The sequence below is a fragment of the Nyctibius grandis genome, chromosome 7, assembly GCF_013368605.1.
Source record: "Nyctibius grandis isolate bNycGra1 chromosome 7, bNycGra1.pri, whole genome shotgun sequence".
Lineage (NCBI taxonomy): Eukaryota > Metazoa > Chordata > Aves > Nyctibiiformes > Nyctibiidae > Nyctibius > Nyctibius grandis.
Genome location: NC_090664.1, coordinates 54,840,635 through 54,855,961, shown reverse-complemented (window position 1 = coordinate 54,855,961; position 15,327 = coordinate 54,840,635). Strand labels below are relative to the sequence as shown.

The following is a 15,327-nucleotide window of genomic DNA, read 5'->3' as shown; positions in this document are numbered from 1 at the left end:
GCAGATCTCCAGTGCTAGAGTTCATGTTTTCGAACCTGTCTTTAAACGAGGGTTTTAAACCCAAGCAAAAGCTTGGAGGAGGATGCTTCCCTACTCTCTGAAGCAGAGGTTTCTAGCCCAGTGATGCAAAACCCTGTGACACCAGTACCAGAGCCTTCTCCAAGGCCTAGAGGACATCTGAGCAGGCTGAGATGAAATGACACAGAAGAAAAGACTTCGCCTCTCTGCTTTTTAGTAGCATGAGAGCCTGAAACACAAGGTGTGAGGCCTCTCTCAGTTGGTCTGGGTTTAGCGCTCCCCAGACACTGAGGTGCCATTCCCACCTCCGGCTGCAGCAAGGCACCCTGACAGCACAGGGGTTTGAATGTCCCCAGTGCCCAGGGCAGTCAAAGCACACCCAGCTCTTTTCCCAACTGCTTAGGGCAGTCTCCAATTTCAGTCCTTGCTGCCAAAAGATATTCAATGAAAAACTGACCCCGCCAGTGCTCCTCCTTCTCCACACTCATAGCTGCTCGCTCCCTCAGCCAAGCAAACCAATCATGCCAAGCAAGAGCAAGAACTAGAACAGGGTTTTCCAGCACGCCTCTGTTCTCTTGCATGCAAATGCTCGCAGTTCTACAGAAACAGGTGTTAAAACACCTGCAGCCAAAAGAAAGCACTAAACCACCTTCTAAGCACTGCACAGTGGTGAAAGGAGGACTGACACCTTGATCATCCCTTGGTAAACGCAAGGCCAAGCAACCAGTACCATCTTGCACAAGAGTCCAAGGTGACCCGAATCCAGATGAAAGGTGTATGGTCCCTGCCTTCTGGAGGGGCTGTAAAAACCTGGAACACCCACAGCCATAAGCAGGAGGGGAAAAAAAAAGGAAAACAAAAAAAGACATTTCTGAAGAAAGTACAAGGCTGCATGAACACAGAGAAGCAGGCATATATAATGGTGTCTTTATTCATAAGACCTTGAACTTGGACTGCAATTATTTCAGTTTTTAAAGTTAAATTCGGGCAGCAGTGAGGAAAAAAAAACAAATAGTCCCTGTGTGCACAAACAATGCAGCTTTGAATAATACGCGATAAGTTTATTTCATATTAACATGAACAGTAAAAAGTGGACATTTGACAGGATTTGACTTCAGGTCCTTTTCTTTATTCCTCTATTGTGTCCTTTTTGCCAGTCTCTTGTCCCTCAAATTGTGGATACTTTGCCTCAACGTCAGCCCAAGTTAGATAACCGTTTGCCAGGTCACGGATGATGGCAGGAAGGTCAGAGATCTGCAGGCAAAGTCACAAAGACATATGAAACAGTCATCAGAATCAAGTTGCTCTGTTGGAGACTTGGGGAACATGGGTCATTTTTGCATCAGCAACAGAACAGGTGCAAGATATCTTCCTGCAAGATCATTTTTGGGGAGGAAAAACAATTAACTAGGAGGAAGACATCTTAAATCACAGTCTGTGTCATCTCAGACTGCTCAGTTATTCAGGGTGACCCATGAGGGAAACGCAACTGTCACTGTGGTGGATCACAGCACCCCTGGTAGCGCTGTGTTACAGTTTTGGAAGGGAAAGAAAATACACACATCCAAAAGATGCTGCCATTGCCTTTTCTTTACTCCTCATAGCACACTGTCATGGTGGAAAGGATCAGCTGGAGAAACTAGAAAATTTGCAGAAAGTGAGGGATAACAAAGTCTGGTCTGTGCTCCTCAGCAGTAAGAGGTCATCCAGGTGACAGAGAGACAGATGGGTGCCCTGAGGAGCTGGCACTGCCTGTTACACTGAGCCAAACCCACAGCCAGCTCAGTAGCCCCAGGCAGTACAGGTGCTTTTGTACAGAGCAGAGCTAGAACAACTCAGCCCCACAGATCAGCACTAGCTGCTCCTCTTACAGGAGCAAAACTGTTCCTGGTGGGGGCCAGGGAGAGAAGGGCACAACAGCGGTGCTGAGACTGCACGTGCACAGCTCTGAGCAAGTTTTGCTCGCAGGCAATGACACCACCTTGGGGAGGTTTGCTACGCTCATCTCTGTATTACAGCCATACTAGCAGAGCATGGCTTAGGGCAGGCGTGGCTTTTGGGCAATGGTTCACCAGCTTCACTGGTGCTGCACAAGCAACACCAGCAGGAAGGAAGCTTTGAGGAGTTATGTCTGTGCTGTGCTCTGCCAGCCAGCCTGCAGTAGGCACAGATGTGCCTTTTGGTGCCTGTGGATTCAGAGGAGCCCTGCCTTTGAAAGCCAGACACAACCCAGCAAACGCATTTACTCAGCAGCCTTCACTTGGAAAGCGGCACTCTAAAGAGCAGTGCAATCAGCACAAGGCAAGGCTTTCAAGTAAGATCAAGACCTCTGCATCCCAGGAAAACCAAAGCCTCTCCTCACTTTAGCAGCAGGGTTGGTATTTTCTGTTTGACCAGTATTTTTTTACTGGGGATTTCTCAGAGTAGCTAAATCGTCTACAAGAGCTGAAGGCAGCTCCTGCATAGACCAGTCACTGCTGGATCACAAACAGCAGCTCATGCCCTCCCCTAGCCCATAAGAAACAGACTTGGCTCTGTCCACAGCCAAACCCGTCTGCCTGCCCCGTACCTCAGCTCGGATCTGGCGCATCGAGTCGCGATCTCTCAGGGTGGCGGTGTGAGGTGTCCTGTTAACAGTGTCAAAGTCGATCGTGATCCCGAAGGCCACGCCAATCTCATCAGTCCTGGCATAGCGCCGGCCGATGGATCCAGAGGAATCATCCACCTTGTGAGAGATGCCGTTCCTGGTGAGTGCTTCAGCTGCAAGGAGCAGAGGAGAGGGGATCACCAGGACTCATTACATACTCAGCAGGCAACACGATCCTAGCAATGGCTTCCCACATCCTCATGGCACTACCTGAAGGGAGGAACCATGTCTCCTGGTTTCAACCAACATCACAGACACACATTTTTATTTTGATGGAAGATCCAAGGTTCCAGTCCCTGTCAAGACTACAAGCTCAAACCCACCCCACAGGTACATCACTCCACTCACAGCTCTCCATATTGCATCACAACTCTGACCCAAAGAGCAAAGTCACCAACTTCTTCAACATGCCATTACAGTCCCACAACTCTGCTTCAACTCAAGAGCATGCCAGCCTTACACATGTGCAGGAGCATGTCCAGCATGGGGAGGCGAAGTCTTGAGCAGAACTGCTGCAGACAGCAAAAGACACTGTCTGACATGTAGCCTATGTTCCTATCCTTTAAGTATTCACTTTTATATGGTACCAGTGGGCATTTTGACAGAATGCTGGGAGGCTCAGCAGCTCTGGAACTGATTCAATAAATTAGCTGGCCAACAAGAGCCAAGAAAAGAACTTAATTCAAAAAAACCAGTAAATGCAACATTGCTTCTGACAGCTTCTCCCAAGCAGTGGGAAAGACTTCTTTTTGACACAAGGAAAAAAAGAAACATCTTTTACACTGCAGACCATCACAGGGAAGGGCAGGGAGTTGGGTTTTTTGAGGTTAGACTGAAGACTTTGATAGATACCCAAAGCTGACTGATACCAACCAACCCAGCTGTTTTAGTTCAATGGCTCTCCCTTTGCACACGAAAGCCATGTCATCCCAATGCTGTAGTACTGAGGAAGAAAGTTGTCTTCCCAGTGCACATCCCCATTGGACCCACAGCGCTTAATACACTTACATAATTCCTTGACAAAAGGCATGAATTCCTGATTCTGGCTCAGAGGAAGAACGGAGCACTTGAACGGTGCTACAACAGCTGGGAAGCTGAAGAACTAAGGAAAAAAGAAAAAGCACAAATAAATACAAGTTTAATGGTTAGGCCAGAGTCTTAGGAGGTGAGAATAAGCTCTGACTGAGGTTGGAGGCAGGGCGCCTGCTCCAGGGCAGTAGCTGGCCTTCTGTAAGACATTAACATTCAGGGCTCCAGCAGTAACATCCCACACCACTGAAGCAAGGTTGATTTTCTCCAGCTGTCTTCCACTCCCCCTTCCCTCCTGACAGCTAAACGTTACCTCCCACCAAAAGAGGTCTACCAGAGCCCTCCCTGAAGAAAGTCAACCTCATCTGAATTACAGAAAAATGAAGGGTAGAGGGGTCTTTCCAGGAGGTTTAGTCTTATGCACAGTCTAAAGGGAAGAGTTCTCACAATCATTTCACTCCCTGTTTGATTCCCAAGGAGACTCCATACACACATGAGACTCCACACACACAGAGCATATGCAGCTCAAAGGTTTTCAGAACCCTCAGAACAGAAAAATGTGTCAAAAGGAGGGGAAAAAAAAAAAAACAACTTTCCTGGCAATCAGCAAGGCCTGTAAGAGTACAGAAGTAATGCAACTGAGATGTACCACAATCCAGAGCAGCCCAGGCTACAAAGAAAGTAAATGGGTACTAGAAGGAAGGTAAGTCCAATATTTTAGACTTCATGAGCAGTTTGTGACTGAAAGTCAACTGTGTCCCAACTCTGGGCTCCTGAATCTCTTCCCCCCCACTCGTAACTTTATCACATCCTGTGGCAACCAGAGACACTAATGAGCACTGTTACTTTTCTTTTCTATAAACACAGTCTAGCAGCCAGAAACAACGAACAGGAACCAGCATCAAGTTAACAGCCAGCTTCCCGTGGGCCACCAGCAATGGTGTAGAGCATCACAGTTTGGGCAGTGGCTGGAACAGGCTGGCGGTCTGTATGTAACACACACTTCCCTCTGGCCCCTGCTACAGCAAAGTTTCAGGCCAAGATTTTAGGGATGCCCAGAATCAGAGAAGGTTGAATTTCATGGTGGACTGAGGAAACAGTTAGTCTATTGTCCATCTTGCTGCATAGAACTATGATTCCAGGAAAAGCAGCAAAGAGAGAGGAAATAAACCACTGAAGATATTTCTTTCTCTGAGTGATGGGTCACTGCCAAGTGTGAATCCAGAAGGAGGAATTTCTCACTCCCTTGCCAGTAATACAGTAAGAGCCTCATGCACACACAGCCCCAGAGTCTCTCAGTGCGCATGTAGAAGTGACACGTACGCTGGCAGAAACAGCAATTCAACAGCCCACCGGGGTTTCCCATCTCTACTGTGTACTGTGCAGTCTTATTTTAGTCCTTTCCCTGGATGTCAGGGAAATGTAAATGCTTGCAGCCGGTTTTAAGCTGAGGCCCAGCCACAGGAAAGCTCACCGTTCTCTGCTCGTCTCCTTCCCGGATGTGGAATGTGTGTTCAAACACTGTGTACATGATCCTCCCAATACCAAACGAGGGTTCAATTACATTTGGGATGATTTCTTCCACTGGAACACAAAAGAACTCATGTCATCATTAAAAAAGAATTTATACACAAAAAAAAGTGTTTACTAAAGCTGCCTTTCTGCTCAGAAGTTCTGATTACATGTAGCTAAGCACATGGAAATAAAAGGTTACGCATTTCTGCTCTAAATACAAATACCTGAAGTAGAGATTTGGACTTAGTCCACGTACAGAATGTATTTAGGCTGTAAATAACAAGTCAGGGCCCCTTCTCTGGCCCTGAGAGCAAACAGCACAGCACAACTTGCATCCACACGGATAAACCCTCTTCCCACTTCACAACAGCGAAGCCCCATCCAAACTGTTCACTGGGAACAGTCCTCGCTCCACACCAAGCCACAAACTATGTCCAGGCATTGTCTGGGAGAGCGCTATTTGGCATAGACCAAAAGTGTGCCAGGGAATATGCTAGCAATTAAACAGCCTGTACGATGGCAGGGTAATGCTCCATCCTCGGCCCACTTCGGTTTAATGTACAGACACAGCCTCAGTACCCAGCAGCCTGCGCAGAGAAGCATGGAGCTTCAGCTCCAACCCAAATTCCAGCAAAGACTCTGTCCTTATCGAGTCGTTCAGCTGCCTGCTTCCATGCTGCTCCCCTCCCTATTCTCCATCCTCCTGCAAGGTATCATGAGAGTGGGAAAGAACAAGGATCAACTAGTCAGTGTTTGCAAAAATTCTCAGAAGATGTGATGTGCTACGTTATTATATACTTGTCATTCTCTGCAATCCTTGTCACACGTCCGCCCAAGAGGCTTCTTCCCCCTCCTTCTCCCCACTGTGTAGGGAAGGAGCTCAGAGGACAGCTGCCCTGCTCAGACAGGGCAGCTTTTTAGAAAAAGCCCAGACAGCACCGGAGAAGAAACAACAATTATAGGTATCAGCTGCTTTTGAAAATCAAGGGTAGAATTCAGCTCTCCAGCCCTGCACCCTGACTTGCCTCCCACTCTATGTGCCTAGAGAGCCAAACCTCCTCAATTAAGCACCTAATCCGGGGTGGGACTTTACCTTCCAAAAGGATGGTCTTGTTTTATTTGTGCATTGACCAGCCAGTTTTCAAGACAAGAGAGGCGGAAACCATAAGCTTTGCCTCCTGCTTGCAGACAGCAGCCAAACTGCCAAAAGCACAAGTTTCAAGTAGAACCCCAGTTGCTGGTTTTCTTTGCTGGCCCCCAGCAACAGCACAGTCACTAACAGCTACAACTCTGATTCCTTCTTTGAAGTTCTGACAAAGCAAAGCCTGGCACAGCAGCAGCACATGCTGACTGAAAGACACCTGGACATCTCAAAGGCTCAGCAGCTGCAAGAATAAATAAATTCTGCACATGCTACAAGTTGCTCTACTCCTTCCTAGGAGCATTTATCATGTTCCCAACCTAGGGAAGGATGATCCCCTCGTTACAGTATGAACTGGGGAAAAATCTACCTCAGTCTCCAGCTCTGTCAAAGACTTCCCAAATGACCTTGGGTGAGGCCTTACAGAGCTGGCTGGAAAGACAAGACTTGAGGAACTAAATCCATGCATTTTGGAAAGTTACCTTCTAGCCCCATTTCCCACATCAGGACAAAAGATCTGTGGAGACGCAGTCGCTGACCAAAGCTGATCTGACTATCAACTATCAGAGGAACTGACTGGACTTGTCAGCTTAAAGAGTCTGGTCAGCATGGCAGCCTGGTGAGCTGGCAGATGCCAGAAGACCTGACTCCAGGCAGTGGAGTGACAACAGGAGCTCCGAGCACAGAGATCTGCTCATAGCCCTACCAACAGACTGCCACAACCCACCTGCTGCACTGCAATGGACTTGAAGATGAAAGCTCCCAAAGCTGGTGCACCTTCCCCAGCTCCTCCATCACTACAGCAGCTGCTTCTCAGCACCACGTGGGACCTTACAAATCCTAGAATACGCAGCTGAAGCAGCATGAATATACTAAGCCGCCCAAAGTCTATTAAATGGGTTACTGAACAGACCAGGAGAGAAGCAGGCAGACAGGCCTGCATCAATGGTCACAGAAATCCCACAGCTGTGTGAAAGCTTTCCAACTCTCTGAAATTGTCATATTTCAAGGAAATAACATTTGGCATTTTTCCTGTGCCCCTGTACAATACTAACAGGACAACGCACCTAATAAAAGTTCACATTCAAAGCATATCCTGATCTGCTTCTTATTTCTGCTGCTCAAACAACAAAGATAGAAATTTACCATGTAATGTTTTCTGAAATCTCTTCACAGTAACCATGTCCTTTGTTAATTTAAAAGTTTTCCCTTCAGTTTCAACAGTGAATTCCCTGCAAAGGAAAAAGAAGTCACTTAAAAGCTACAGCAATAAACAAACAAGTTATATTTCCTTAATTGCATCAGTTGGTTGACTTTAAGAGTGGGATGAAAGAAGCCAGGGCAAATCCCAGGGATCAAAGAAACATTTGGCATACCCATTAAAAGAAACTTACATTAATAATAAAATTACTACATCTACATTAAAAGCAACCATCTTCATAATCACAGTGAACTTAGTTGTGGTTAACACCCTGAAGCAAATTCAATTAGGAAATGGAAGAATCTCAGGATGAAGCATACACACCAAAAGAAAAAAAGGGAGGCACCAAAGCAGGCACTTGGAATCACAGAATCGTTTAGGTTGGAAAAGACCTTTAAGATCATCAAGTCCAACCGTTAACCCAGCACTGCCAAGTCCACTTGCTGCAGACTCTACATCTTGTAGAGTGCATGGACTTCTCATGAAAACTGAAATGTGTCAGAAGGTACCGTGCATTTTCACAGATACCAAAAGGGAGGATACACCACAGTTATTTTATTCCTTATTTCTAAAGCTTTTGATATTATAGTCTTCTAACTACCTTCTCTTGCTCCTTGCTAACTTGCAACTAGCACACACTCCTTGCCAAAGACACTTTAGGCTGTATTGGCCTACCCACTTACAGGAAGCAAATGCCTTTATTATTATCATAGAATGGTTTGGGTTGGAAGGGACCTTAAAGATCATCTAGTTCCAACCCCCCTGCCACAGGCAGGGACAGCTTCCACTAGTCCAGGTTGCTCAAAGCCCCATCCAACCTGGCCTTACACTGCCAGGGAGGGGGCAGCCACAGCTTCTCTGGGCAACCTGGGCCAGTGTCTCACCACCCTCACAGGAAAGAATTTCTTCCTAGTATCTAATCTAAATCTACCCTCTTTCGGTTTAATTACATGCCCTAACAGAAAGCTGCCATTGTAAACCTGAGGGCTTCACATCATGGATTTATGCAAACACAGTTGTATGAAACGCAGGTCTAACACACTGACACTGTCAACAGGTCCTCAGCAAGGGCACCCTCCTTGCTGAAGATCAGCATAATACAAAACCAGCATGTTTAAGAGAAGTGTGTGCTAATCATCTGCACTTGGACCCGATACCAAATGGGCTGAAGTTTATAGAGGCTTTGCTCCGAATGCAGCTACAACTGGATGCTGAGTTTAAACACAGTCGTGATTTGCAGTCCACTATCAATTCAAACCCGGGATACTGCTTATAACTCATCTATTGAATCATTTCAGTGGGGTTCTAGATGAACTAAGTTCACTTTCTTCTGGTTTTGATGTGGGTATACTTCCCCATATTCCACAATAGTTTCTCCCTTTTGAGTGCTCCTGTTTTTTCTACACTTTCACATTCACAGAAATATAAAATAAACAACTCTTAGCTCAGGGGGAAAAAAAAGAAAAACAAAAGAAAGATGTACATGTTACCCTTCTGGAATGTATTCATTGATCCTACACCTTGCACCATTTCAAGCAGGAATAAAGTTTCTTTTTTATTGTTGCCCTATTAGCCTTCTCATAACACACACAGCTGCTGGCCTGCTTCAGCCAAATTTGACAACTGTAGAGATCTCTTACATGTTCAGTTCCTGAATGTGTTAGGAATACAGGCAGACAGCTTGAGGAAAAACATACAGACTGCTGCCCCAATAAATCAAAGGCTGTAACAGGTCCTAAAGCATATCACTAAACATTGGAGGATACTCGCACACGTTTTGGTTCTTGTTTAACTACTTTGTTCAATCACTCACAGAATTACTTTATTAACTTTAAAATTAAGTTCAAAAACACCTGCCAGCCCTGGTCAACTCTCAAACCAGAGTCAGGAAGCTGGTAAACACTTCCTATTTCACTGAGATGTCTCTCTTATGGGATGATCCTACTAAAGCCAGAAGGTCATTCCCATGCAAATAAACAAATATTTGAATACCACAGTTACACTTTCATGTGCATGTATCAAGAGACGTGTTGATGGATGACCAGCAATGAACTGGCAGAAGGGATAGCACCAAGACATTTTAGATGATCCACTCAGCCTGCTCTCACAAGGAACCTGGTTTCAGGTGGCTCAAATTAATCCAGCAGCCCTTTGGGAACCCTCATCAGAGGTGTCAGAGAAGGGTACCATGCACACACAGCCAGCTCACCCTTTCTCGTTGAGCAGCTGCTCCATCTCAGTGACGTAACACTCATCACACATGGAAAGGTATTCCATCACTACCTTTGCATCCTTCTTATAAGCTTTGCCAATGGCTCCCTTATTTGCCTCAAACTGAACAACGTTGACTGTTTTGTGCGAGGCAGTTAAGGAGTTTGAGATGACAGAAAGCAGGGCCTGGTTCTTTTGCTATGTGATAATTGCTACACCACACAAAGAAATCTCCTCTGCTACTGGATTAAGGAACTTCCCTCCAAGAGAAGAAAGGAACAATAAAAAATACTGAAGGGCAGAAGGTCACAAATTTTGAAAGAACAGAACTTTTTTTTATAAGTACAGCTAGCAGCAGAACCATGGAATGACATGGAGTAACCTGGGATGGTAACCCCACATTCACATTTAAACCATGCTTCACAGTAAAAACAGAGCCTAGCATTAAACTAGAAAAAAACAAGCACAACAGTAAATCTCCTTTGCCCACCTGAGTAAAGTCACCCACATGGCTCAATTCTTTGTAGGTTACTTCCCAAAGTCATGCTGGTCTGTAGCTCTAGGTTTCCCTGTCAAACTTAGAGATGTAATTTAAACTAGAGCTGCACAGCTCTACAAGACATCTCACTGTCAAATCACTTTTCACTTCAAGAGAATCTGGTTTATTCTGAAAGGATATAGGTTCTTTGAGAGGCTTCTCAGCTATAAGAGGAACTTTGGTAGCACGGGCATGGCAGGAGAGGTCATAGCAGGAACGATCAGCACAGCCAACGATCTCAATCCAACCCTGAAAAAACAAAAGTGAAAGCTTTCACCAACTCACTTTTTTGTCCACTTAACCATCAAATATGTTTATTCACCCTTAAGCCCTCCCTGCTCCCATGACGTTTTTTTCTACATAATTAGCTCTGTTACAATAAGCAGCCCTCACTCACTAGTTGCTCCTTCATTTGAATGATTCCATTTGTTTCCAGAGGAAACGATCAGTTATCTAACCAGTGCCTGTGTTCAGGGCCAGGTTTTCCACATGGCTTGGCAGAACATAGCACTGTGCCAATAGCTTGGGGCTGGGGCCAGAACACACAGTCCTATCACTCACATGTTATAGGCACACGAAGACATCATGCCTTCAGGGCTTTACTGCTCCGCAAGCATGGAACAGAGAGCAGGCAACCAGCCACATCAGAATGGCCAAAAGCCTGACTTACAAGCTAGTAAGACACAGATCATATGCAAGGGAAGCACCTCTTTCAACATTTCAGCACATATGGCAAGGAGGAATCTCAAAGCACCACTCACACACACGGAACTGATAAAGCCTTCTAACACTTGCAGCAAATACAACCATCACCTGGATTTTCTAAAAGACAATCCCATATAAGAACAGGCACAGCAGCTGCCCTCCATTCACTGTCACATCAGCATGGACATACAGGCAGCCAGATGCTGTGTGGTTTTCCAGTCTACAGTGATATAGCAGGGTGTCAGGAAAGGTACGTGAACAGAAAAAATCCCTGTACTGGAAAAACCATGGTGTTCCAGAACGTCTTGGAGAATTTTTACACAAATTAAACTACCAGGGTGCTACAGCTACTTCTCAGAAGGTTTACGTAATAGCTTTATATAATGGATTTTAAACCATTCAGTGCAGTTAACTTCTTACTACTGAGTGCTGCAAGTTGGTATAAACGTTTTTGGTTAGAGTTAAGTGACAAACCAAAGTGTGAGTCGAGCTCACAAGGTGGTTTTGTCACGCCCCTGGGATTGCTGTCTTCACCTCTGGGTTAGGCTGTTGGACATACTGCTCTGAGAGTGTTGTCTGATCCATGACAAGGCTTGCGAAGTTTATTAATCTTATTTACATTGTGACCCACACATGTCCAGCCTGTTTGGGCTGGCTGGGAAGAGAGACTGTGAACTCATGGAAATCAGCTATCTACATTCAGAAGAAGCCATTCCTTCAAACACTTCTACAGGTCTTTTCTATATGAAGACAAATCACTCATCCAAGCTGCAGGAATTTTTTTCTTATTTAAGTCTGGTAGAATTTTACAGGCTGCTATTGTTCTAACTAGCTGTAATGAAACATCACTAGTGATAAGCCTGTTTCAGCTCCTTAAAAGAAATGAAAGAGAGGAAAAAAAACAAACCAACCACCCCACACAGACAAAAACCACCAATCACACAAACCTCCTCAGCCCTAGTTTGTCAGAGGTTCTCCCTGCCTATAAATAAGGCTGGCTGAACCATTTGAAGCCTTGACCCGTTCCCTATGTGGACACCTTTGGGCTGAGCATGCTACCAGTTTGGCTATCAAACTGGTCAGGACCGTGGACGGGGTCATCCTACATAAGGGTCACTGCAATGTCACAGGCTAACCCCACAGACCTCAGCAAAATCCCTTCACTCTTTTGATCCTTTATTGGGACTAGACCACACAGAGTTCTCTAGATATTTTCAGGAATCTGCACATACCCTAGAGTCCTTGGAAAGGCTAACCAGGCAGAAGAACATGTGCTTTGCTACACATAAGGGAAAAATAATGAAATTAGTTTTTTTTTAAACTCAGATTCGACCTAAAAACTAGATTCTGTATCCCTTAAAGAGGGGAATGACTTCATAATCAATGCAGTCTAGTTACTATGCCTTCTAATACACTTTTTTTGAAACTATTATTCCAACTGATATCCTTGGCTGAGACTTACTGAAGAGGCTGAAAGCTCTGCAAGAGAATCTAAAATGAGTCTAAGAGCCTTGCCCCTAACTACCTACTGCTGGTTTACCTGACAGAAAAAAAAAAAAAAAAAAAAGACATATGTTTCAAAATCCAGCCAACAATATAAGAGAGAAACAAAGCGCCCAACAAGGCCTGAACTGAAAACCTCTTAATGATTCAGCAGAAGATAAAAAATCCTTGGGAAATTTTTCTCCCAGCACCATCTGTCTGAACTGGCAGGAGCGAACTCTCATTTCTCACAACTTGGAAGTGGGAAAGGAAAAGCAAGCATTCTAGCAGGAAGGAATCTGCCCTGGAATAATGCCACCAACAAAACAAATCTTTCCCCACTGCTGTTAGAGGAGTTATGGTCTTTGGAAAGTACTGGGACCTTTCCTTTAATTCCAGATGAAATTCAACCAGCACAATGTCCACAGGAAACTTTAGGCTCCACCAAAGGAGTCTGAAGCACGGACCTACAAACAAGCATGAACAGTTCATAAACTTTGTGCAAGCCCACTGCAGGAAGCTGACTTGTCCCCTGGATTCCAAATATTTCCACTGCAGTAAGTGTGTTCATACCAACGTGGGGCTGGACAGAAACATCACGCTCATAGCCCTAGTTCTAAAAACGAAGGAATAAAACAGAACCCCTTCCTGCACTATCAACAGATCTGATAGGGACTGCCACTTACTGCTGCACTTTGTCACTTACATACGATGTTTTGGACTCTGCATCCCAGCAGTCACAGGCATAATGAGCCATCTCATTCTCCATATGCTGTCGGAAGCGCAGCTTCTCTGGGGATACACCGACCTTTGTAAGGAAGAGGTAGATTCTGCCAATGAAGTAACCGAGAACGGAGTTATTGATCACACCCTGGAAAGGGAAAAAGCAGGAAGAAAAAAATACACATAGACATTAATTCCTAAGGAAGCAAAGTCATGATTTGTTGTACTTCTGCAGACAACCTGACACATTACAGAGAGAACTTCTTGCAGCTGCCTGTGATAAAGTACTGCGTCTCCCTTGAAACTATTATATCTCTCAAACTCACCTTGTGCCACTGGCATTATCTCCATCTGACCAAAACAGTAAGTTATTATTACTCTAGGAGTCATCACTAACTGTCTCTGAAGATCACCTACTTGAAGATACTCTGCTGCATCCAATAGTGCAGTCACCAGTATTACAAGAGTGCATGGGAATTTCAGTTACAGCTCAGGACTCCACAACAGCTGTACCCTACAGTTCACAGCTGCAATACAACAGGGGGGTGGTGTTTTTTTTTGTTGTTTTGTTTTTGGGGTCTTTTTGTTTGGGGTTGGGAGGGGGCAGTGCTTTGATGTTTTTTTTATGTGGGGTTTCGGGGGAGTGGGGCTGAGGGGGCTGGTAAACCTACTCATTCATAATTTGCATGCATGGAGAATCAGGTCATGGAACCCCAATGTGCAAGCCACATACTGAGGGGGGCCAGCAGTTGAGTATCAGATTCCCAGACACCGCTGAGCTTTTGGCAGATTAGTATTCCTTACTGTTCCTCTCCCATTAGCTACTTGTGAAGCTTAACCTGTGAGCACTATCCCAGCACCACCTGCAGCCTTTCATCACTGATAACATGGGCCAGGCTTGGATCTCAGTCACACTGATTCACTGAAGAGAACTGACTCTTAAATCTGGGAGCAAATCCCTGCTGGCACCAACACAACAGTTTGTAATTTAGCCTTGAGAGCAATATTCAAGAGCAAGCTCCACGTGCTCACAAGAGGAACATTACCTGTTGGACAGCATCTCCCAGCCGCATTACATGGGCAGACTGCCCGCTGACCTGGGCCTTGGAAGAGTACAGGAGGATGTTGAGATCTGCCACATTCTGAAACTTGGGGTGATTTTTCTCACTGGGATCCACAAAGTGCTCAATTTCTGCCATGGTGAATTCCCTAATGGAAACACAACCAACCACGTGTATTAAATATTTTATGTGTTAGCCACAGCCCCTCTAATAAATGATTATGCTTTAGCCTCTCACAAACAAGTCAGTAGTTTAAAAACATATGCAAACCCAGAGCCAAGACAATGTATAGACTGGAACATGAACCAGTCTTGACACTGAATTTAGTTTCATCTTCAAATTCCTAGTAAAACTTTCTACAAATTCGTCTAGAGATCTCCAGGCCATAGTCATCACCACTGTGATTCAGAGCAGAGTATACCACCTTTGGAAATACTTCCAGAAGTTCTCCAGAGTCTTCTGGAGTTTTTCCAGACTGCTGTGATGCCTATATTAGAAGTACACATTTCCTACAGGGTCAATGAAGACTAATCCATTGATTAACTCAGTAGCCTTAACTCATATTAGAGGTGCCCAAAATAGCCAGGTGAGGTGACAATTTCTTGAAGATGATACTGCTACATTCAGCAACGGTATACTTTCTGTTTTAAGAACTTGTCTTTAATACATCTGTACTCATACACTGATTCTTAGCCTTCTTCCTGAAATCACTTTACATTGAATTAGCTTATTATCAAGAACCTTTAAAAAAGCTCTAGGTAATCATTAACTTTAAATCACAGGCATCAGGATGTAATTTGCTGTGATAGCATAATAACACAGTCTCCAATAAACGTGCCACAAGCGTATAATTTATATTTGACTGAAAATGCATTTCAATGAGAAAAGTTCTCATTTCCAGATGTGCAAGAGAGAACAGGAGGACTGAGAAAATTCCAAAGAGTTCCCTTAGTGCTAACAATGCCACTGCCTCTCAGTGACATTTATGGCACCATCGCAATCAATTACCAAGTTTATAACACATACTGCCCGTGTGTACGACAGAACCACACCGAC

General features: G+C 44.8%; 1 protein-coding gene across 1 annotated transcript in view; it reads right to left on the bottom strand.

The window, feature by feature from the left end:
- Positions 1 to 931: 931 nt before the first annotated feature.
- Positions 932 to 15,327, bottom strand: part of GARS1 (glycyl-tRNA synthetase 1) — a 29,332-nt gene continuing 14,936 nt past the window's right edge. Inside the window, exons 9-17 of the mRNA XM_068404733.1 lie at positions 14,257 to 14,419; positions 13,194 to 13,358; positions 10,442 to 10,549; positions 9,761 to 9,906; positions 7,497 to 7,582; positions 5,169 to 5,278; positions 3,674 to 3,767; positions 2,588 to 2,778; positions 932 to 1,272 (exon numbers count right to left, since the gene is read on the bottom strand). Of these exons, the coding sequence (XP_068260834.1) occupies positions 1,147 to 1,272; positions 2,588 to 2,778; positions 3,674 to 3,767; positions 5,169 to 5,278; positions 7,497 to 7,582; positions 9,761 to 9,906; positions 10,442 to 10,549; positions 13,194 to 13,358; positions 14,257 to 14,419 (1,189 nt within the window). The 3' untranslated portion in view covers positions 932 to 1,146. The remainder of the gene's footprint in view (positions 1,273 to 2,587; positions 2,779 to 3,673; positions 3,768 to 5,168; positions 5,279 to 7,496; positions 7,583 to 9,760; positions 9,907 to 10,441; positions 10,550 to 13,193; positions 13,359 to 14,256; positions 14,420 to 15,327) is intronic.